At 39.7% G+C, this 25,356-nt stretch overlaps 2 protein-coding genes and 1 non-coding gene across 3 annotated transcripts; all 3 read left to right on the top strand.

Moving 5' to 3' along the window:
• The first annotated feature begins 6,515 nt into the window (after positions 1-6,515).
• LOC142432069 (olfactory receptor 7G2-like) lies at positions 6,516-8,471 on the top strand. The gene is made up of 2 exons (XM_075537501.1): positions 6,516-6,641; positions 7,437-8,471. Exons 1-2 carry the CDS (start codon positions 6,516-6,518, stop codon positions 8,469-8,471), a joined length of 1,161 nt encoding a protein of 386 aa, XP_075393616.1.
• Positions 8,472-16,308: 7,837 nt separating this feature from the next.
• Positions 16,309-16,470, top strand: LOC142437973 (U1 spliceosomal RNA). Its single transcript, XR_012782468.1, has one exon. It is a non-coding gene; the product is annotated as a U1 spliceosomal RNA (small nuclear RNA).
• Positions 16,471-19,981: 3,511 nt separating this feature from the next.
• Positions 19,982-23,677, top strand: LOC142432993 (olfactory receptor 7G2-like). Its single transcript, XM_075538355.1, has 2 exons — positions 19,982-20,073; positions 22,729-23,677. Exons 1-2 carry the CDS (start codon positions 19,982-19,984, stop codon positions 23,675-23,677), a joined length of 1,041 nt encoding a protein of 346 aa, XP_075394470.1.
• Positions 23,678-25,356: the final 1,679 nt, after the last annotated feature.

Consider the following 25,356-nt stretch of genomic DNA (forward strand, 5'->3'; position numbering starts at 1 on the left):
TAAGTTCTTCACAAATAAGTTCCATCTGAGACCTTGATGTTCTCATGTCTGAGAAACATGACTTTTCTATGGGAAGACTGTGGAAAACTTATATAGACTCCGAAATATGAAAGGCCTTTCCTCGGATTTACACATTAGAAAATTATATAAAATTCAATGTGAAAAACTAGTCTTTATTTCTTTAAGAATATCAATATAATAAAATATAAATTCATTACTAGTTTAAAAAATAAAACATCATCATCAACACAGTATCCAATTGAACTCCCTCTCAGTTTCATCCCAATTTTAGACTCTATTACTGATGGCCAACCTAAATTTAATTTTGATTGTTCCTTTGATGCTCTTTTATTCATCCAATCTTTTTTTATCATTTTATTAGGGCCTCATACGACTCTTATCACAATCCTTATATACATCAATTATGTAAAGCACATTTGTACATTCATTGCCCTCATCTTTCTCAAAATATATGCTCTCCAACTAAGCCCCTGGCATCAACTCCTCATTTTTCCCTTTACTCCCTGATTCCCCCTCCCTCATGAACACTTGATAATTTATAAATTATTATTTTGTCATATCTTGCCCTGTATGATGTCCCCATTCACCCATTTATCTGTTGCCTGACTCCAGGGAAGAGGTTATATGTAGATCCTTACAATCAGTTCCCACTTTCCACCCCAACTTCCCTCTACCCTCCTAGTATGGCCACTCACACCACTAGTCTTGAAGGGATCATCCACCCTAGATTCCCTGTGTTTCCAGTTCTTCTCTGTAGCAGTGTACATCCTCTGGTCTAGCCAGATTTGTAAGGTAGAATTGGGATCATGATAGTGGGGTGGGGAGGAAGCATTTAGGCACTAGATGAACGTTGTATGTTTCTTCGTTGCTAAATGGCACCCTCAGTGGCTCGTCTCTTCCCTGAAACCCTTCTGTAAGGGGATGTCCAGTGGCCTACATATGGACTTTGGGTCTCCACCCTTTCCCCTCATTCACAATGATATGTTTTTCTGTTCTGATGATGCCTGACACCTCATCCTTTTGACAGCTGATGGTCACACAGGCTGGTGTGCTTCTACCATATGGGCTTTGTTGCTTCTGAACTAGATAGCTGCTTGTTTACCTTCAATACTTTAAGATCCCAGATGCTATATCTTTTGATAGCAGCCACCATCAGTTTTCTTCACCAATTTGCTTATTAACCGCTTTGTCTTCAGTGATTTTGTCTTGTACAACTAATAGGAATAGTGAACATACTGGTATTTTCTTGAAAATTAACTGCATCTTTCTATCACCCTCTAGAAGCCCTAATCTTAGTGGAATTGTAGTTAAGCATTAGGCTGCTAAATGAAAGGTCAAAAGATCAAAATCCCAGTTAATCTATGGGACAAAGAAGAGACTTTCTATTCCTATAAACATACACAGTCTTGGAAGCTCACAAGGGTCGTTCAGTCCTATTCTATAGGGTCACTATGAAATGACACCACTGAAATCAGTTCCATTTGTATTTTCTTTGTATTTTGCTACAACCAACCCCCAAATTGGTTGCTTTTATAACTGATTTGAAAGTTTTATCATTTTGTCTATTGGGCCTCAACTCAAGCACTTATTCAATGCAAGAACACGTTGTTCTATTAAACTGGCATTCCAGGATGCACACCTTCCCATCATGATTGCTGAAGAAAAATGTGTGCATAAGCAAATGTGGTAAAGAAAGCTGATGGGGCCCAGCTATCAAAAGATATAGCGTCTGGGGTTGTAAAGGCTTGAGGATAAACAAGTGGCCATCTAGTTCAGAAGCAACAAAACCCACATGGATGCAACACAAAACACCTGTGTGACCACGGGCTGTCAAAGAGATCAGGTATCAAGCATCAAGGAACAAAAAATCATATCATTGAATATTTGGGTGGGTGCAGAGTGGAGATTCAAACCCCATTGGTAGCTAACCAGACACCCCTTACTGAAGGATTGTGGGGAGGAGATGAGCCAGTCAGGGTGTGATATATCAACGATGAAACATACAACTTTCCTCTAGTTCTTAAATGCTTCCTACCCCCTACTATCATGATCCCAATTCTACCTTAGAAATCTGGCTAGACCAGAGACGTACATTGGTACAGATAGCAACTGGAAACATAGGGAATCCAGGACAGATGGGTCCTTCAGGATCAGTGGTGAGAGTGGTGGTGCCTGGAGGGTGGGGAGAATGTGGGGTAGAAATGGGGAACTGATTATAAGAATCTACATATAGCCTCGTCCCTGAGGGAGGGACAGCTGGGAAGAAGGCAGCGGGAGATGTTGGACAGTGTAATATATGACAAAATAATAATAATTTATGAATTATGAAGTGTTCATGAGGTAGGTGGGGGTGGGGAGGGAGTGGGAAGTGAGCAGCAGATATTAAGGGCTCAACTAGAAGGCAAATGTTTTGAGAATGATTATGGCAACAAATGTACAAATGTTCTTGACACAATGGATATACATATGGATTGGATAAGCATTGTATGAGGCACCAAAATGATTTTTAAAATATGGCAACATAGCATAAATAGAAAGTTTTATCATTTATTAGTTTTGTGGAAAATTACACATAATGTAAATTAGCATCATAAAAATGAGATTCCAGTTAAACAGCATTAATATCATGCTCAGCGTTGTAATACCGTTAACCACGATCCTGCTCCAGGGACATTTCATCACCTGGAAAGGAATCCCATTCCTGCAGCCACTCCCCTGTCTCCTCTGGACACCAACCCAGTCACCACTGCCCCACTCGCTGTATAGATTTTTCCAATCTTCTTCTTTGTGTTAATAAAATGTTATAATATGTGGACTTTGGGGTTTGGCTTCTTTAACTTAGCACAATGTTTTCAAGGTCTATCTATTTCATAGATCTTAGATATACACAGAGTTACTGAAGGAGAGTGAACTACTACCTTGTGTACACCAGAACAAACAACATTGATGGATATATATATATATATATCAGTATATATATATATATATATATATATCAGTATTTCATTCATATTTCTAGTGGAATAGTATACCATCACATGGCTATACCACACCTTGTTTATGCAAACATCAGTTGATTAGCATTTAAGAATTTTCAATGGTTTGTCAAGTATTTTTATATAATATCCTGTGTGGATACATGTTATCATAATTATTAGCAGTAAGTTTATCTAGGCATGAAATCACTATGTCCAAAGTTAACCCTGTATTTATCCATTATAAAAACAGGTAAATTATTTCCTAATGCTGCTGCATCCATTTACGTCCCCACAAGCAATGCATTAGTTACTCAAATTATTTTGGACCTTACCAACACTTAACATTATTTTTGCAAAGATCAAAGGTCATGCACACAATTTTTTGCACCACTGCTAGCCAATATTTCTTGGTTCACTTCACCCTGTGATGCAAAATAAAACAGGCCCGTCAGTGTGATTTCATATATAAATGTTGTGGTGAAGCATTGTTAGGTGTCACTGAATCAGCTTTGATCATGACAACCCCATTACATTAGACCAAACAATATTTGTTCCTGCATTTAATGCACAATTAATGCTATAAGCTATTTGAGCCCATTGTTGAAGCCAGGGTGCCAATTCATCTCGTTGAGGGTTGTCCCCTCCTTCACTAATGCTGAATGTTGCCAATCCTGATGTCCCTTCGCCAGGGACGGCGGCCTCCTAGAACTTTTTCTAAGTCTTCAAATGTAGTCTCTCCATCCTCAGTTCCAAGGAGTATTGTGACTGTACTTTCCTTTGGCTAAGCTCTCACTACCTGGCAATGCTTTGAAGCAATACATAAGTTCTCAGCAGCTTCTTCATTCAAAGCTGGGAGCACAGGCCTTCCTTGCTGCCTTCTTTGCTTTCACGTGTCTTAAGACAGGGCCATGCAGGTCTGAGCTCAGGGAGTAGGAGTGAGATATGCCCAGTGGGGCTGGAGCGCCCCTGGTTTGTGTGAAGAGTTAACTCATTCACTATTGACACTACCCCCAGGATGCCCTGTACAGTAACCCTGAGGCAGTTTGGTAGTGTATTTGTACTTATATCTGCCCCTGGCTAGGTATGCGGAGATATGCCCTTGGAGTTTGGCTAGTCAGCTTCCCTAGTTAGCTCTGGGATCAGGAAAATTTAGTGAAGACTCGAGTTGGGAAACTGAGAGCCATCAGTTAGTGGTAAGGGCACAATGACAGAGGGAAATCTCTTGGAGGTTGAATAAGGAAGATCCAAGAAGAATGTATGCATTGGAATTGTGGCCCTGGAGGAGGATAGGGACTGATAACCTGGCAAAGAGATCTGTCTAGGAATAAACCAGGCCAAGAATGTTCTTTAGAGGCATGGATGGCAAAACTTCCTCTGACTGCCTTTGATTGAATTGTCAGGAACGAGCAGTCTCTGGAGTAGGACGTTATGTCTTGTAAAGAGCAGAGGAGGCACAGAGGGGAAGGCCCTGGAGAAGATGAATTCGTGCCGCGGTGGCATCCACGGGCTCAGTCACAGGAGCAATTGTGAGGGTTGTGCCGGACTGTGAAGTTTCTTATTCTTTTGTTCATATGGATACTCTGGGGAGGAAACTACTCGGTGACACCAACAAAGAAGAAATTTGGCAATTTCAATACATGGATACAAAGCCAGAAGACACCTGTGACATCTCACTGAGACGTTCTTCCTTTGTCAAGCCAAAATCACTGTCGTTGACTCTATGATGGCTCCTGTGTACCCTAGAGCACAGGGGAGAACTTCCACAGTGGAGTTCTTAGAAGACAGTAAAACTTTACAAGACTAGACATCTGTATCTTCCACCCACTGTTTTGATGATGGATTTGAACTGCTGACCTTCCAGTTGGCAGCCAAAACGTAACTCACTGCAAATTGGGCTCCTTCATGCCCTGTCAAGGTGTGGAATATTTGATCATCTTTGCTAAGATGACAGTAGATCTTTCTTTGTTGAGGATTTACCTTGGTTCCTCTTCATCCTTCCTCAAGGTAACATCTGCCTCCCATGCTTTTGCTACAGCTAGAAGTCGGTCGACGATACATTTGATTGTTTTGTCATTCAATGTTTTCAATCAGATCCATTAATAATGCAGAAATCAAACATGTGTCTCAAAGTTTGTTCTCCTTGGAATAATGAAAGATCCAGAACTGCTGCCTCTCCTCTTTACCATGTTCGTGACCATGTATCCATTCACTGTATTTGGAAATTCATATTCACAATGTGCACCCAGAAAAATAAAATCTGCACTATTGTCCCTGTAGGTTCCCTACACTTATTGATTAGCATCCCTTTTAGCTCTGAGGTGAATCTTCCCCCAATTACGCAGCATACTCACCAACAAATATCAGTGTCTCCTTCATGATGTAGATGGCCCCCCTCAGTTGGTATGGCTTGAATTTCTGAAAATCTTCTCCTTCCATTGCTGTGGGGGTTCATCGATTTGCTCCAGGCTTATTCCCATGTAGTTTTGCCTCATGTTGATAGTTGTCCTCCAATTCCCCCCACTTAATTGAGGAATCCCTGTCAGCGTGGGGCCTCCTCCTTCACGTTGGCTCTTGTCAACTGCACAAAAGTGCAATGAGGTTCCTTCCAGGCTCTGTAGGCAGCCTTCTCTTCTTTTGTTCACTAATTGATTCCTAAGATTTGTTTAATTGGTGTTTCTTCTACAGTAGTGGACTCATACAATACTTGTACTTTTGTGATTGACTTACTTCACTCAGTATAATGGTTTCAGGTTCTTTGATGTTATGGGTGTTTCTTGTTTCATTCCTGCTTTTTAGGGATGCATACTATTCCATTGTGTGGAGGTACCATTGTTTTTGTATCCATCCTTCCACAGTTGCATCTTTGGTTGGCATCTCATATCCAGCTTTTGTGAACTGTGCTGCTATGAACATGGGACTACACATCCCCACTCATGTTATGTCTCTTGTTTCTTTAGAGTATATGCCTAATAGTGGTTTTGCTGGATCCTATGGTTATCATATGTCCAGTTGCAGTATCAGAAAATCACAGGGGAAATAACACACTGACCTATAGGGTTACTATGAGTTAGCATCAACTCAGTGGCAGTGAGAAATAGGAATATTCGTAAACGTATTTTCTGTATACTCAAACATTTGAAATGTACTTCCACACCTAATATTTAATTTGTGTTTTCTGAGAACATTGATCAAGAGAGAATTCTTGTGGTTATCTAAAAGAAAATTTGACTTCCACAAGGAAAATAATTGTGGGTCCATGTTTATAATATATGTGATATGGGGCAGTACAGAAATAAGGAGAGGCTGTCAAACACCATCAAATTGACCTCACGATGTTAGAGAATTAACAATATACACTGTCCCAGGATAAAAGAGAGAATGCATGTGTTGGCTTAATGAGGACCTTTGGATATTGATCCTCTAGGGATACAAAACCTGCAAACAGCTTGTGTATGACCTTACTCTGAAAGACTTCTTTCCCTGTAAGGAGGGATCATACATGACCATCAGCCAGAGATGATCTTTTGTGCCCAGGAACATCATAGTGCTTCACACAGACTCTCTGTCTTTCCTGAGGACAGACCTCCTCTTGTCTACGTCCAGAGTAGATGTCAGCCACTCATCCTCGAGGATGCCAGCCAGGTAACCTGAAGTCCGTTAGTTTTTGTTTTCCAAGGAAGGCAAGTTTTTAAGTACAAGGAAATCCAAGAACACATACATGTGAATAAATTAACTTCAGGTAAAAATCGGAGCTAAGGCTCTCATGGGAAATTTTTGTTTGTAATGTTCTGGTCAAGTTTCTTTGTATCTTTACATGGATGTCAAAAAAGTCACAAATTGTCTCTGTCTCTTGCTCTGCCCTTAAATTCAAGATGATTTTGCAGTTGATCAATAGCCAAAAAATTTCAAGCCATGATGAATCTGTCTTTCTGTACTGACCTAGAAGTACCCGTTTTCTGTGAACAAAATTTCACGACATTTTCTAGAATTCTAAGGTTACAAAGATAGACTAAAACAGAGGCAGAAACCACAGGGTCAAGATTCGAGCAATTAGGAAGATGGCCGAGGAATGTGCAGCATTGCCTTCAGTAGTGCATGGCTCATTATGAGTTGAAACTGATTTCATGGCACCTACAACATCTTATCGTCTTCATTCTTAATGTATCTTTATATTATCACTAATGTATGTCTCTGATCTCTAGGGAATGACAGAGTGTCCAGATTTACTAATCATGATGCCACCCAACTTTATAATTTTGTTTTTAGTAGATAAATATTTAAATGAACACATGGGCATAAATATTTGAAATAATAATAAAATATACATTCTAGTTGTCTTATAAATAAAAGTAAGTTTTCATTTTTTAGAAGAATCAAAAATCAACCCAGAGGGTAGACTTTTGACATCCCCTTTATTCTTCTATTCCATTGCACTAGAGAGAATCTGAATCCACTGTTTCTGCTGCTGTTAATGTTTCCAGGAACACACATCTAATTGTCTATTTCCTTGATCTTTCCATCAGAGGCATCAACAGTCTAGCACCCAGAAACCAAACAGTCATTCCAGAGTTCATTCTCCTGGGACTCACAAATGATCCAGAACTCCAGCCCATCATTTTTAGCCTGTTCCTGATGGTGTACCTGGTCACTCTCCTTGGAAACCTGCTCATGGTCTGGGCTGTCATCTCTGACTCCCACCTGCACACACCCATGTACTTCTTTCTCTCCCATCTCTCCTTTACTGACATCTGTGTAAGCACATCTACCATCCCAAAGATGTTGGTGAACATCCTCACACAGAATCAGACCATCACTTTCACAGGCTGCCTCAGCCAGATTTTCTTTGTCCTGTTTTTTTGTGCTTTTGAAAATTTTCTCCTAGCAGCAATGTCCTATGACCGCTATGTGGCCATTTGTCACCCACTGAGGTACACAGTCATCATGAATCCCTGCTTCTGTGGCCTGCTCATGCTGCTTTCCTTGCTAGCTAGTCTAATGCTTGCCTTGCTGCACAGTCTGATGATTTTGCATCTGTCTTTCTGCACAGACCTGGAAATCCCTCAGTTTTTCTGTGAACTTGCTCAACTCCTCAAGATTGCCTGCTCCAGCACCCTCATTAATAACATCCTCATCTACTCTGTTGCTTCCATTTTGGGAGGTATTCCTCTGTCTGGGATCATATTCTCTTACACCCAAATTGTCTCCTCTGTTTTGAGAATACCATCATCTAGTGGGAAGTGTAAAGCTTTTTCCACCTGTGGGTCTCACCTGTCCGTTGTTTCACTATTCTATGGGACAGATGTTGGTGTGTATATAAGTTCTTTATTTGCACATTCTTCCAGAAAATCGGCAGTAGCCTCAGTGATGTACATTGTAGTGCCCCAGATGCTGAATCCTTTCATCTATAGTCTGAGGAACAAAGACATAAGGGTGAGCTTGAGAAAACTCTTTGTTAGGAAATCTTCCTTATAATGCTTGTATCATCTCTGACAATTTGTTGATTACACAGAACTGCCTGTAATAATATCTAATGAGCATCAACATCATTCATACTCAATTTCATTTCATCAAATGACATAACAATATGTTCATAGTTGTGCTAAGAAATAGTAGGCTATTTCAACATCCTCCATGATGAAACCTTTTGGATTAATAGTTTAGAAATATTCAGACAGCTTTTTGCTCAAAAAATAAAAGGGCTATCATTCTTTTGAGTAATTTTCCTAAAGTAGAACAGAAGTCTTGAATATGGTGGCTTCATCCTAGAAGTAATTTTCCTCATGATTCCAGATAATCATCTCACATGCAGATATGATACCACTGAGAGAATGTACCAAAGAAAGAAAACATGCTGTCTTTCTCAGACTCATTTTTAATAAAGTGTTCAAAGAGCCCTAAGAGGACATGCGTCCTGGAGGATAAGTGTTTGATCCTAGTGTACTCTTTCTACCTCCTTTGTTCTGGAACCATTGAACATTGAATATCATTAACAAGATAAAAGCGTGCTCTTACATCTCTGCAGAGATGCTTAGATGAAGGGGATGGCTTGGGATTAGTGATATTATAGTCTGGAGTTGTAATCTTGATATCAAACATGATATCTATGAGTTGTTGCAAGAAAAATGCATACATTTTTTGGAACTTTCAGCTAATAGTTAATTCACGATCAAAGCTTGTTTTAAAGCAGGGAACATTTGAGGTTTCATAGAGGAGTTAAATTACCATCTCTCTAGAGGACCAGTATCCTAGATATCTTCAAGAACTAATGTTTACATATTTCAATTTATTTTACTTTCCCCAAGAACGAATGCATTAGAATCTCTTAGAACAGGAGTGCTCAATACATCGAAGGCTATCTACTAGTCAATCGCAAATGTACTGTGGGTATAGTGCATGGCATTAAAAATAGACATAAGCCTATCATCAATCTGGTCACTTCATTGATAAAGAGTGCAGACAATCATACACAATCTTAGGTTTCAAATGCATGGACAAACAACTGCTCTGAGTGCAGTAAAACTGATGAGCTAAGTTTGAGTCGATTTTTAAGCATTGTTTTTTTTCTCTTTAACATAAGAAAGGGCATTAAAATAAGTTGGGGAGCTGCACTAAGTAAGAAGACAAAACCGTATCACTTTCATAGGGAATGGGAGATTTTGAACCCTACAAGCTGACAATCAGCTGAAGTCCAGAGTGCATAAACAGTTCTGGAAGCTCTACTTATTTATGTGAGTCAGCCTTTTCCCATATAAAGATCATTAAGTCCAAGTTCCATTCCACCATGACTGATCATCATTTGGAACTGTGTGTGAGGCTGGCTGTCAGCAGCTACTGTCTAGATTATGCCTCCCTGTCTCATTCCATTCAGTGAAAGTCATCAGAGTAAACTCAGGTAATGACAAAAAATGTACACACTTGATTGTGTTGTATTGTGTGATATAGACTCATGTGGTTATACAAGGTACAAACACATACCTCATACATATAACGAATTCTGAATGCATTTATCAATAAATGTAATAAATCTTTAAATAAAAATAAATGTATTTTGCATTTTTTAATTGGTAGATCATTTTGACTTGAACATTTTATAAGTGGCTTACATGCTGAAAATGTGTGAGTATCCCCATCTTAGAATATGCATATCCTCCTGCCATGAGATTTATTCCCAATCTTAATGAATTTACATAACCAAATGAAAAGACCAATTTCACTGTCATCTATTCTAGGCTGTCTGATAACATCCCCCCTGTGGGTTTCTGAGAATGTTTTGGGAGTAGAAAGCTAAGTCTTTCTCCCGAAAAGCTGCAGGTAGTTTAGAACTGTCAAACTTGTGTATTGCAGCTCAGTGAACAACCACTCAACCAGCATGACTCCTCAAATGGCCTTATGTAGGATTTTGAAAGCTGTAAAAAAAATTTTAATTAACCTTCAAATGTTATTTATTTTTCTTTCATTTAAATCATTTTATTGGGGGCTTATACAATTCTTATCACAATCCATACATACATACATTGTGCCAAGAACATATGTACATTTGCTGCCATCATCATTCTCAAAACATTTGCCTTCTACTTGAGCCCTGAATATCTGCTGCTCATTTTGCCCCTCCCTCCCCACTTCTCCCCACCCTGTGAACCCTTCATCATTCATATATTATTATTATTTTGTCATATATTACACTCTCTGACGTCTCCCTCTGCCCTCCTCTCTGCTGTCCCTCCCCCAGGGAGGAGGCTATATGTAGATTCCTGTAATCAGTTCCCCCTTTCTACCCCACACTCTCTCCACCCTCTAGGCATCGCCACTCTCAGCAGTGGTTCTGGAGGAGTCATCTGTCCTGGATTCCCTGTGTCTCCAGTTGCTATCTGTACCAATGTACATCCTCTGGTCTAGCCAGATTTGCAATCTGTAAATCTTTATGGGAGCAGATAACCTCATCTTGCCCCCACTGAAATTACGATGGTGTGAACCACAGAAAATGCTTGCAGTTAGCAGTCCAGTGCTTACCTTACGGTGCCACCAGGTGAGCATCCATGAGACAATCATTTTTCAGTTCATCACTAATGAGTTCCATCTGAGACCTTGATGTACTCAAGTCTGAGAAACATGACTTTTCTATAGGAAGACTGTGGGAAACTTATATAGACTCCAGAATATGAAGGTCCTTTCCCTGGATTTACACTTTAGAGAATTATATAATATTTGATGTGCAAACTGGTTATTATTTCTTTAAGAATATCAATATAATAACAAAATATAAATGCATTCCTAGTTTAAGAAATAAAGCATCATCAACACAGTATCCAATTGAATTACCTCTCAATTTCATTACCATTTTTGCCTCTAGTACTGTTGGTCACCCTGAATTTCATTTTGATTGTTCCTCTGATGCTCTTTTATTCATGCAATCTTTTTTATCGTTTTATTAGGGCCTCATACAACTCTTATCACAATCCTTACATATATCAATTGTATCCATCAATTGTGTAAAGCATATTTGTACATTCATTGCCCTCATCTTTCTCAAAATATACGCTCTCCATCTAAGCCCCTGGCATCAGGTCCTCATTTTCCCCCGCCCTTCCCACTTCCCCCTCCCTCATGAACACTTGATAATTAATAAATTCATACTTTGTCATATCTTTCCCTGTCCGATGTGTCCCTTCACCCACTTTTCTGATGTCCATCCCCCAGGGAGGAGGTTATATGTAGATCCTTGTAATCAGTTCCCCCTTTTGAACCCATGCTCCCTCTACCCTCCCAGTATCGCCACTCCCACCACTGTCCTGAAGGGATCATTCCATCCTGGAATCCCTCTGTTTTCAGTTCCTCTCTGTATCAGTGTACATGCTCTTGCCTAGCCATATTTGTAAGCCAGAACTGAGGTCATGATAGTTGGGGTTGGGGAGAGAGGAAGCATTTAGAAACTAGAGGAAAGTTGTATGTTTCATTGTTGCTCCATCACACCCTGACTGCCTCGTCTCCTCCCTGAGGCCCTTCTGTAAGGGGATGTCCAGTGGCCTACAAATGAGCTTTGGGTCTCCATTCCACACTGTGCCCCCTCATTCACAATGATATGATTTTTTGTTCTGATGATGCCTGATACCTCATCCCTTTGACACCTTGTGGTCGCACAGGCTGGTGTGCTTTTTCCACGTGGGCTTTGTTGCTTCTGAGCTAGATGGCCACATGTGTACCTTCATGCCTTTAAGACCCCCAGATGCTATATCTTTTGATAGCCGGGCACCATCAGCTTTCTTCACCACATTTACTTATTCATCTGCTTTGTCTTCGGTGATTGTCTCTTGTACAACTAATAGGAATTGTGAACATACTGGTGTTTTCTTAAAATGTAACTGCATCTTTCTATCACCCTGTAGAAGCCCTAATCTTGGTGGAATTATGGTTAAGCTTTTGGCTGCTAAATGAAAGGTCAAAAGTTCAAAATCCCAGTTATTCTGTGGGAGAAAGATGAGACTGTCTATTCCTATAAAGAGGTACAGTCTTGGAAGCTCACAGAGGTAGTTCACCCCTATTCTATAGGGTCACTAGGAAATGACACAATGGAAATGACAATGGAAATAAATTTAATCACACTTCTTCATATATTGCTACAATCAATGCCCAATCTGGTTGCTTTTATAACTTTTTCAAAGTTTTATCATTTATTATTTTTGTGGGAATATACAGATACTAAAAATTAGCATCACAAAAATGAGATTCCATTTAAACAGCATTAATAACATATTCATTGCTGCACAACCCTTAACCACGATCCTGCTCCAGGGACATTTCATCACCTGAAAAGGAATCCCATTCCTGCAGCCACTGCCCTGTCTCCTCTGGACACAGACCCAGTCACCAGTGCTCCACTCTCTGTATAGATTTGCCCAATTTGAGTTTCTGTGTTAATAAAATTTTATAATATGGATAATTTTGTGTTTGGCTTCTTTAAGTTAACACAATGTTTTCAAGCACCATCTATGTTATGGATCTTATATGTATGAAGAGTTAGTGAAAGAGAGTTTACTACCCTGTGTAGACTTGTAAACACAATACTGATGGAGATATATATCAGCACTTTGTTCCTTTTCCTAGTGGAATAATGTACCATCACATGGCTGTACCACACATGGTTTATGCAAACATCTGTTGATTTGCATTTAAGAATTTTCATGTTTTAACAAGTATTTTATATAATATCCTGTGTGGGCACATATTGCCATCTATGCATGCAATTGCTATATCCAAAGTTAACCATATATTTAACTATTACATAAACAGACAAATTGTTTTCTAATGTTGCCGCATTCTTTTATGTCCCCACAAGCATTGCATAAGTTTCCCAAATTATTTTCAACATTTCCAACACTCAACATTATTACTTTTGCAAAGCGCAGAGGTCATCTACACAATTTTTGCATCACGTCTAGCCAACATTTCTTGGTTCTCTTCACCCTGTGTTGCACTATAATAAAAGGCCCGTCGATAGATGTCATATACAAATGTTGTGGTTAAACATTGTTAGGTGTCACGGCGTCAGCTTGATTAGGACGGCCCTATTACATTAGACCAAACACTACTTGGTCCCGCACTAAATGCACCATTAATGCTATCAGCTAATTGAGCCCATCGTTGAAGACACTGTGTGAAGTCATCTCGTTGAGGGCTGTCCCCTCCTTCCCTAACCCTGAATGCCGTCAACCTGGATGTTCTTCACCAGGGACTGTCCTGTCCCAGAACTTGTTCTAAGTTCTCAAATGTTATTTCTCCATCCTCAATTCCAAGGAGCATTGTGGCTGGACTTTCCTTGGGTTAAGTTCTCAGTATCTGGCAATGCTTTGAAGCGATGCATACGTTTTTCAGCAGCTTATTCATTCAAAGCTGGGAGCACAGGCCTTCTTTGCTGTCTGTTCCTAGCCTGGACGCTCTGCGGACACTTGTTCTAGTGGGAGCCTGGCTGGCCTTTGAAATGACAGTGTCCTAGCTTCCAACATCACAACAATGCACAAGCCACTACCGGATGACCAATTGAAAGACAATTGGTGGGGGACATTTATTAACAACCAAGAAAGTTTTTGTAACTGGTGCTTACCGAACAACTGTGTCGTATGTCACTTGCACGGCAACCTGTTCACTTCTTTCATATATATTGTCTATCACGAGTTTTGTCTCTGGGGACTATGGCCATTGTACTGAATTATAAACTCAGAGTGTTGTCTGAAACAGAACACACTAATATATCCTCTCATTACCAACATTCATTTGTCCATTCTTAAAATTCCTGGTATGTAAAATTATTTTTCTATGAACTTTAAGGAGCTCCTTTGGTAAAGGGGCCTAAAGAATAAGCTGCTGACCATAATTTCAGTGCCTTGAGCCCACTAGTTCCTCCACCATAAAAGAATGGTGGTATATACTTCAGTGATGATTGAAAGCCATGGAAACTCAAAGGACAGTTTTATCTTGCCCTCAGAGACTCTCTAGCTGTGAATGATAAGATCCTTAAAAGACACCTCTTGGTATTGTTATGTTAAAGAGGGTTAGGGAATAGGAATGGGGAAAAATGCAGCAACATCAATCTCACCACAAGAATAGCTGCAGTCTAGACCTGTCCTGGGGGAAAATCATGTCTACGTGGGACACAGATTTTTTTTTAGCAGTTGGGCGCAGTGTCTGGGAGTATGTTGTTTTAATTTCCTATGGTCTTCCGATGGGAGTGTTGTGTAGAGATTAAGGCTAAGGGAATGATTTGGTCTGGTAGAACTTAATTCCTGTATCTGTAAGATTTAGGTTAATTACCTTTAAGGAAAATACTTCTGGGTGGTTAGTTCAGAGGAGAAGCGTTTGATTTCTTTGGATACTGTAAGTAGTTACATGGGTGTGGGGGCTTGGAGTACATTTATGCCATCTATCTAGGTGGTCTAGGAGAGAGGGTTTAAGGAATCAAATGTATGGTTGACCGACTTATAATTTTTCATTCAAAAGAAAGTATACTATTTGATCAACCAAGAGAATAGGTTCATGTGCACTTCTTTTCCTAAAAGAGCTTTTATTGTCATGTAATGCACGTATCATATCAATACGTAGATGAATCATATTTAAAAGAGATAGAATCATCAAATCACAATGAATTTCCAAAAATTTCTTCCTTCTTATACTCATTGTTATTAGCTCCACATTTCCCCCTAAGTTCCCCTGCCATACCCCCAATTAATTCAGTTCCTATCAATCAAAAGAAAACAGAAACTATTTTTAAAATATAAATGGATCAAAATGGAGACCAAATGTGACGGTGTTCAATTCTATCTAACTGCATCTGCAATAACCCGTGTCCTGATGCTCTGAGCAGCTGTTGCCAAGGTCAGCAGTCTGAACCCACCAGTCGACTGAGGCTTGCTGAGTCAGCATGGACTCCGTGGCAGGGATTTGTTTGTGGAGCTTTGACTCTGTTGCTCCCTCCAGTATCCGCACCTCTCTTGTCTTTATGCTCTAACAACTGCCACTTGGCACTCACTCCCATGGTTTCCAATCGCTTACATTGCATCTATGTGTCTTAAAGTAAGGCAGCTTCCAACACCAATTTTTGCATACACACCCCCAATCATGTTCAAGCATCATAGGACTTCCTTCATGAATTTATTTCTTATGGTTGTAGTATACAATGTATCTACTGTCCATTCCATTTGTGGGCTTTGGAATCTAACCTCATAAATTCACTCTCACATGCCAACCTCCCTAAGCTTGATTTTAGAGTATATCAAGGCAAATCTGGTTCTTTAACTTGGTAGGGTTTATCCACCACATATTCTATGCTTTACAAATAAAGTATAGGGTTAACTTTCTATCTCTTAGTGCAAACCTTTAATGAAAAATTCTGTGCTTAGTGGACCCACAACAATGAACTTAGACTTATTCAACTTTATGTTCCTTCCAGCATTCTCTTACATCCTTACTAGCCATTTTTGTGTATATCCTCCAGTTTGGGTTTATCTATCAGGAATATCAAATTGTTCATTTGAAGTGTAATATCCCAATTCCTATGTCACCTTTGGGCCTTCCTGAGACTTAGTGCTCGGTACCATAGTAGTTATTTGTTGAGCTGCCCACTTCAAGGTCAGCAGTGTGAAACCCACAACCACTTCATCAGTGAAAGACTGTGATTTCCACTCCCACAAAGAGTCCCAGTCTCAGAAACTCACATCGTTAGTTCTGCTGAAATGTCTGAGAGGGTCACTATGAGTAAACATAGACTCGATGGCCATACATGTCTCTGTTTGTAGGTCTAGATATAAAAATGAGAGCTCTACTTCACTGGCAGGGGAGAGACCATGATCATGAAGGTGGTTTTCCCAGGGCGAGGCTCATCCATTGCACTCCGGATGTGCTGACCCCCGTGATTTCCCCGTGTGGGAAACTCAACCGCCTAATTTGTGGTAGTGGGGGACTGCGTTCTCACTCTCCGCTGGAAAAAGAATAAAAATGAGAACTAAGGGTAGATCTTGAACACACTCAATACTGTCACGGAAAGCACCTATCTCACATGATGCCCAAGAACTGACCTAGGCACCATCAGAGGGGATATCCCAGAATCCTCAGACACATCTACGTTCATCTCATCCATTGGATGCAAGAGGGCTGGATCTGCTGGCAGGAGTGCTGCAGTGGAATTTAAGGACTTAGAAGGCCTAGGTCCCTGGCTTTCTGCCTATGTGTCCCCTCCCAACTCTCAAGATCCCATTTTTTCCCAATCAGTGGCCTCATTTTCACCACAGAAATCTTTTTCAATTGATATTACATTTGACATTGTAACTAAGCCACTTTTATGCTATCATATTGGGTGTAATTTTCAGCAATCTAAGCTTTGTTACTCCAGGAAACAACTATTTTGCTAAAGGAAATAACTCTTCTAAAAGGAACCCAACTAAGTGATATGTGTTTTATTGAATATGTGGTACTTGGCAGGCATTGTATTAATGCTTCTAGTGGTTATGGTTAACTTCCCAATGGAATTACATCTGAGGTATGCATTTCCCCATAGAAATAATTAGATTAAGAAGGACGTTGTTGATTATAACCTATACTTCTTTCTTTTGGCAGCCAGATAAAACACTACAAAGTTAACTACTTAAAATGGGAAAATTAGTTTTGCAAAATCTGAATTCTGTAAATGAGAAGCAAAGGTATCAATGGAGTGAACTTCTGTAGATGACTCTAGAAGAATACTACTATTGTCTCTTCCAGCCGCAGGGAGAGCTATTGGCTCTAGCAAGTCCATGAACTGTGGCCCCATGATTTCAATATTTCCTTCTGTGGTTTCGTTGCTTCATCATTTTTCCCGTTTTCCACACAGTCCACATTACGAGAATATACATGGTTGCAAGTAAACTTACCAGGATCATAAGCTTAATCTCCTCTGAAACTATAACTTATTCAATTAAGCTAGCAGTCACCCTTTAACAGATCAGGAATATAAACAGGTTCCAGAATATTGAACATAAAAATAGAATTATGGGACCAGCCATCTAATATACTACAAGAAGCATGCTTTCTCATGTTTCATTTTAATAGATTAATAATATGTCCAAGAAGGAAAACAAGATTTCCCCATGTGGATGCTATGTGTGATAGTACATTTTCATCTGCAAGAGCAATCTAGAGACCAAGAAGAAAGGCACCAATTTCAGGACTACTATCCCACTTTGTTGTACTTCCTACTCCGAAATCCTTTTGAATGCATGTCTATTAATTTTTTGAGCATATGTGTTAGGCCAGATTCCCAGAGAAACAAATCTATTGAGACTTCTATATGTGTAAGAAAAAAAGCTTTATATAAATGAATAATTGAATGTTCAGAAAACATTCTAGCCCAGTCCAAATCAAGGCCAAAAGTCTGATACTATTCCATCAATCCCTCTTCAGATGCACGTAGCTACATGCAATGATGCAGAATGCAGGAAGATCCCAGGTCATTGGGATACAATTGTGGATACAATGGAGGTGGAAGCCTCACAGGACACTGGCAGGTCTCTGCCAAGAACTCGCCAACAGGAAGGTGAAGCAAAGAGAGAAGTGGCCTCCAGTGAGTCATTTATCTCACACCTCCTGAATGGGTCATTAGGCTGCGACCTGGTTGACAGGCTAAACTCCACACCTACACCTTCCTTATTAAGTTGACATGAAAATATGTAACTACCACATCATATCAGTGCCTGTGATTATACGGAGTATTAGTAAATTCGAATAGCTTCTCCACGCATGATGCTGACATATCTCACAATTACTGAAACAACTTTTTAAAAAAGCCCCAAGAGGGAAAAAAAAAACCCGTTTTTTAATTGAATCGGATTCATATTTATTCTAAAGGACTTAGTAGAATTGGTCCTGTCAGTTTACGTAGTTTAAACTTTTAGGCTAGTAAAAACCCCTATCATTATTGCTTTGAGCAGATGCTGAATTCGAGCTAACAATGCAATATAAACCAATAAGAAAATATAATTGTGCTATTGATATTGAAACTTGGTTATAGTCAATGCTGATACTGAGACTTAGAATGAATTTATCAAGAAAGTCTTTTCCCCAACATATTACTGGGACAAAGTTTATCTATCATACGTTTGAACATTTCAATTATATCAAGGGTAATTGTACAATCAGCACATGTATCTTAAAGCATCTCCTTTAAAATAAGTTGGGAAATCACGATGTGTTCTAGTGCTCGCTTTCCCCTCCCACGTTCATTATTTACTCTTGAAATCCCCTTTCCCTCCAGATCTCCAATCCCCCACCCCTGCATTCCCTATAACACCTGGTTTCAGTTATTATCAGTATACCTCCACTCCTCCTCTGCTTCACATCTGGCAAACACAAGACAATGAGAAACAAATCATACTAAGGTAGAACGATAAGATCATTATAGTATAAAAGCAAAAATGCAAACAATGTATTAGATGGAAAAGACCCCTAGCCACAGTCCATGAGCCGGGGAAGACATTTCCGTCATGGAACATCTAAGAGATACTTGCACCCAGAATAAATAGAGGTTGGGACTAGCAGGGGGTCAACTGGTCAACTATCGAGTTCAATGCAGCATAACCATTTTTACAATGGCCTAATAGTAAGGCTGTTTGGAACTCTAATCTGGGGCTGGAGGGGATCTGCCATGGGCTCAGTCGGACTAGAAACTGCAGATGTGCATTGTGCTCCCACTGTGCTCCACAGCCTTCCACAAATTGGGTCTTCCAAATTTTAGCTCTGATGCTTCCTCTTTGCCATGTTCAAATTTTGTGATTGTTATCTTTGGATCACACAAATTGGTGTGCTCTTCCTTGTGGACGTGATTGATTCTGTACTTAGATGGCTGCTTTTTAGAATACATGCCTTTAGGACCCCAGACACGATTCAGATTGATTGATAGCCAGGCACCATCTACTTTCTTCACCAGAATTAGCTGTAGCACCCTTATCTTCAGTGATCATTTTATGAAGGTTAGTACCAAGCAGGGCAATGTTATCAGAGCTAACTGTTCTTGAATTGGGGCTAGAGTTAAGTAGGAATGAGAAACCATTTGTTTCACCCTGGAGACTGAACATCTCAAGTTCACTTTAGCGGTATTAATACGACTACATCAGAAGCATATAAGATCAACTCTCTGCATAGCAACTAAAAGACAACCAGCAACCAAACGAACAGACCACCAGAGAGAGAGAGAGAGAGAGAGAGAGAGAAAGGAAAGACTGAAAGCTACAAGCAGTAAAGCAAAACACATATAATCAAAAAGGCACAGCATTGCCCGTCACCCCCTGTGGTATCAGTTTATTGCATTATTGTCATCATCACTTGTACCAAGGACCCAGCACTGCAGACACTGTCAGTGTGAGGAGTCTATGTGAGTGTAGAGCCACCTTGAGCTGCAACACTCGGGTTTTTGCCTTGAAGAGTTTGATCTCCCATTAGATCGGTTTCTGTTGACTTCAAATATGGGGATTGATGTCTGGGAAGAACTTCCTGGAACAATTCTACCAGATGAAGACTTCTGTTCAATGGATCAGAACCTGTTTGCCACTGCAAGGTGGGCAAAGAGATATTACATGTATGGTGATCCTGGGTCCCTTTCCTTTAAACACCAGTGAGCTGCGGGTTCCCCCAAGTTCCAATAACTGCTACTTCCACCCTACTATGGCAGCCACTATCTGCTTCCTCTCTTATCCAAGTACCCCAATCTTATTCCAAGGGTTCTGGCAGCTTAGAGGCAAGCTTTAGGATAGAGCAGAATCTCTATGTTAAGTCCTTTTGGTGTAGCCTCTGCATTATGTCATGATGTCTGCAAGTCCAAGTTTCCATGATCATCATGGTGATTAGTCTATGGAGTGATTCACTGAAGGTTGGGTGGAAACATATTCATAGTGTGCACCCAAGAAAATAAAATCTGGCCTATTGTCCCCCTAGGCTCCCTGCACTTATTGTTTAGCAACCCTTCTCGCTGTGAGGTGAATTTTCCCTAATTACATACCACACTCACCAACAAATATCAGTGTCTCCTCCACAATGTACTTGGTTCCCTCTCCTGGTGTTGACTCGAATTTCTGAAAAGCTTCTCCTTCCATTCTTGTGGGGCCCATCGATTTGCTTCAGCCTTGTTTCCATGTTGTATGGCCTCAAGTAGATGGTCATCTCTGATTCCTCACTCTTAATGGAGTGACCCCTGTCAATGTGGGGTCTCCTCCTTCACCTTGGCACAAAAGGGTGGTGAGTTTTGATCTAGGGCCAGTAGGTAGCCTTCTCTCCTTTTGTTCAGCAATAGATTCCTAATATTTGTTTAATTGGCATTTCTTTTTACAGAAGTGGATCCATACAATATTTGTCCTTTGGTTATTGACTTACTTCACTCAACATAATTTTTTCCAGGTCCTTTGATGTCATGTGGTGTTTCATGCTTTCATTGCTGATTTTTAGGGACGCGTAGTATTCCATTCTGTATATGTACCATAGTTTCTTTTTCATTCTTCCACAGTTGGGTATTTGGGCTGCTTCCCATCTATAGTTATTGTGAACTGTGCTGCTATAAACATGGGCGAGCACAACTCCAACTCCGCTCATTTTATGTCTCTTATATCTTTAGGTTTTATGTTTCATGGTGGTATTGCCGGATCCTATTGGATTTCAATTTCGAGTTTTAGTCTCAGAACTACAGCGGAAATTCTACAGGGACTTATATAGGGTTATGATGAGTGGGCATCATCTCAGTGACAATAAGAGAGAGAGATGAATATTTACAAACCTACATTCTAAATGCTCATATGTTAGAACTGTACTTCCATGCCTAATATTTAATTTTCATTTATGAGACCATTGTTAAAGAGGCAATTATTTGTTTATCTGAAAAGAAAAAGAAAACTTGATTTACACCAGGAAAATAAATGTGGGTCCATGTTTATAACATATAACTAGAGCAGTTCAGAAATAAGGAGAGAGAGCCAAATAAAGTGGAATTGACCTCAAAGATAAGAGAATTAATGATATATACCATCCTGGGATAAGAGAGAGAATACATGTGTTGGGTTAATGAGGACCTTTGGATATTGATCCTCCAGGGATACAAAACCTGCAAATAGCACATGTATGATGTTACACTTAAAGACTTCTTCCCCTGTAAGGAGGGATAAAAAATGACCATGCTGCCAGACATGATCTTTTTTGCCCAGGAATGTCGTGCTTCACACAGGCTCTCTGTTTTTCTTGAGGACAGCACTCCTCTTGTCTACGTCCAAAGTAGATGTCAGCCACTCATCCTCGAGGATGCCAGCCAGGTAACCTGAAGTCCGTTAGTTTTTGTTTTGCAAGAGGGGTATGATTTTTGCCTACAGGGGAACCCAAGTACACATGCATGGGAATAAATAAAGTGCAGGGAAAAATTGGAGCTAGGACTCTGCTGAGGAAATTTTTGTTTTTAATTTTCTGGTCGAGTTGCTTTGTATTTAACATGACTGTCAAAAAAGTAACAAATTATCTTGGTCTCTTGTTCTGCTCCTAAAATCAGGCTGATTTTACACTTTAGCAAAAGCCAAAACTTTTCAAACCACGATAAATCTGTCTTTCTGTCCAGACCATGAAATCCCCCAGTTTTTCCATTCACAAAATTTCATGACATTTACTAGAATTCTATGGTTGTACAGATAGAATGAAACAGTGGCTGAAAAAACAGGCTCAAGATTGGAGCAAGAATAAGATGGTCCGGGACTGAACAGTGTTCTTGGGTCATTACGAGTTGAGACTGATTTGACGTCGCCTAACAACAACATGGTTGTGGTGGAAGAAGAAGGCTTGTCATATACAGCTTATCCTCTTCGTCCTTAGCTTATCTCTATATTATCACTAATGTGTGTCTCTTATCTCGAAGGAATGACATAGTGGCCCTGGTTGGTTCACTAATTAGGATGACACCCAAGCTTATCATATTGTTTTTTAAAAGATAATTATTTTAATGAACACATAAACAAAGATATTGGAAAAATAATAAAATTATGCATTCGAGTCCTCTTATAAATAAATGGATTTTTTTCTTTTTTTAGAAGAATCAAAAATCAAACTCAGAAGGTCGGCTTTTGACATCCCCTTAATGCTTCCATTCCTTTCCACCAGAGAGAGTCTGTGTCCAGTGGTTCTGCTGCTGTTGAAGTTTCCGGAACACACATCTAATTGTCTCTTTCCTTGATCTCCTTATCAGAGGCATCAACAGTACAGCACCCAGGAACCAAACAGTCATTACAGACTTCATTCTACTCGGACTGACAGATGATCCAGAACTCCAGCCCATCATTTTTAGCCTGTTCCTGATGGTGTACCTGGTCACTGTCCTTGGAAACCTGCTCATGGTCTGGGTTGTCATCTCTGACTCCCACCTGCACACACCCATGTACTTCTTTCTCTCCCATCTCTCCTTTACTGACATCTGTTTAAGCACAACTACCATCCCAAAGATGTTGTTGAACATCCTCATACAGAACCAGGCCATCACTTTTACAGGCTGCATCAGCCAGATTTTCTTTGTCCTGTTTTTTTGTGCTTTTGAAAATTTTCTCCTGACAGCAATGTCCTATGACCGCTATGTGGCCATTTGTTCCCCACTGAGGTACACAGTCATCATGAATCCCTGCTTCTGTGGCCTGCTCATGCTGCTTTCCTTGCTAGCTAGTATAATGGTTGCCCTGTTGCACAGTCTGATGATTTTGCATCTGTCTTTCTGTACACATCTGGAAATTTCTCAATTTTTTTGTGAACTTGATCAGCTTCTCAAGATTGCCTGCTCCAGCACCCTCATTAATAACATCCTCATATATGTTTTTGCTTCCATTTTGGTGGGTGTTCCTCTGTCTGGGATCATATTCTCTTACACCCAAATTGTCTCCTCTGTTTTGAGAATACCATCATCTAGTGGGAAATATAAAGTGTTTTCCACCTGTGGATCTCACCTATCAGTTGTTTCTGTATTCTATGGGACAGGTATGGGTGTGTATATAAATTCTTTATTTACAGAGTCTTCCAGAAAAACAGCAGTAGCCTCAGTGATGTACACTGTAGTGCCCCAAATGATGAATCCTTTCATCTATAGTCTGAGGAACAAAGACATAAAGGTAAGCTTGAGAAAACTCTTTGTTAGGACATCCTCCTTGTAATGATTGAATCATCGCTGATAATTTATTGATTACTCAGAACTACCCGTGATAATACCTTTTGAGCATCAACATCATTCACACTCGCTTTCATTTCATCAAGTGACATAATAATATATTCATAGTTCTTTTAGGTAATAGGAGGTTATTTTAACTCAGTGATGAAGCCTTTGGGATTAATACTTATCAGACACAGTTTGTTCAAAATATGAATGAGCTATCTTTCCATTGAAGGAAATTTAGAGCATTTACCAAAACAGAACAGAAGTCTTGAACATGGTGGCTTCCTCCTAGGAGTAATGTTCCTCATGATTCTCTAGACAATCATCTCACATGCAGACATGATACCACAGAGAGAGTGTAGTACCGACAAAAAGAGAATGTCCTCGCTTTCCAGGCTTATTTTAAGTAGTGTTCTACAGAGACATCAGAGACATGAGTCCTGTAGGATAAGTCTTTGTTCCTAGCATACGATTTCCACCTCCTATTTTTGGAACCTTTGAATTTCATTAACATGATAAACGGTGGCTATTACATTTATTGAATAAAGCATCTTTGCAGAGGTGTTTAGTTGACGTGGATGGCTTGGTATTGGTGATATTATAGTCTGGGCATTATAGTCAGGATACAAATCAGGATGTCTACTAGTTGTTGCAAGAAAATCGGATTTTCTTTTGGAACTTTCAGCTAATAGTTAATTCACTTTTGAAACTTATTTTAACCCAGGGAACATTTCAGGTTTCATAGGGGAGTTAAATTGAGCATTTCTCTAGCGGACAGGTATCCTAGATATCTTCAAGTACTAAGCATATATATCAATTTATTTTACTTTCCCCAAGAACAAATGCATTAGGATCTCTTAGAGTATACATATTCTACTGCCATGGATTGATTCCAAATCTGAATGAACTTATATAACCAGAAAGAAATGGCTGATTTCACTGTCATCAAGTCAATGCTGTCTCATAAAATCCCTCCTGTGTTTGTCTGAGACTATAACTCTTTATGGGAGTAGAAAGCTAAGAGTTTCCACTGTAGAGCTGATGGGAACTTGGAACTGTCAACCATGTGGTTTGCACCTCAAACACGGCTCCTCTCATGACCTTATATAGGATTTTGAAATCTGTAACTCTTTATGGGAGCAGATAACCTCATCTTGCCCCCACTGAAAGTATGATGGGTTTGAACCACAGAAAATGCTGGCAGTTTTTAGTCCAGTGCTTACCTTACCATGACACCAGATGAGCATCTAAGGGACCAACCTTTTTTAATAAATTCATTTTGAAATCCTAATGTATTCAAATCTGAGAAAGATGACTTTTCTATGGGAAGACTGCGGTAAAACTTATATAGACTCTAGAATATGAAAGTTCTCCCCTCAGTTTTATACATTAGAACATTATATAAAAGTTAATGTTCAAAACTAGCCTTTATTTCTTTAAGAAGAGCAATCAATTGACAAAATGTAAATGCATTACTAGCTTAAGAAATAAAGCATCATTAGCAACATAACATCAAATTGAACTGCCTCTGTTTCATCACACTTCTTGCCTCCAGTTCTGATCGCTAGCCTGCATTTCATTTTGATTATTTCTTGGATACTCTTTTATTCATTGAATCTTATATAGCTAATAGGAATTGTGAACATACTGGTTTTTTTTTCCCCTTAAAATGTAACTGCA

Source organism: Tenrec ecaudatus, chromosome 1, assembly GCF_050624435.1.
Source record: "Tenrec ecaudatus isolate mTenEca1 chromosome 1, mTenEca1.hap1, whole genome shotgun sequence".
Classification (NCBI taxonomy): Eukaryota; Metazoa; Chordata; class Mammalia; order Afrosoricida; family Tenrecidae; genus Tenrec; species Tenrec ecaudatus.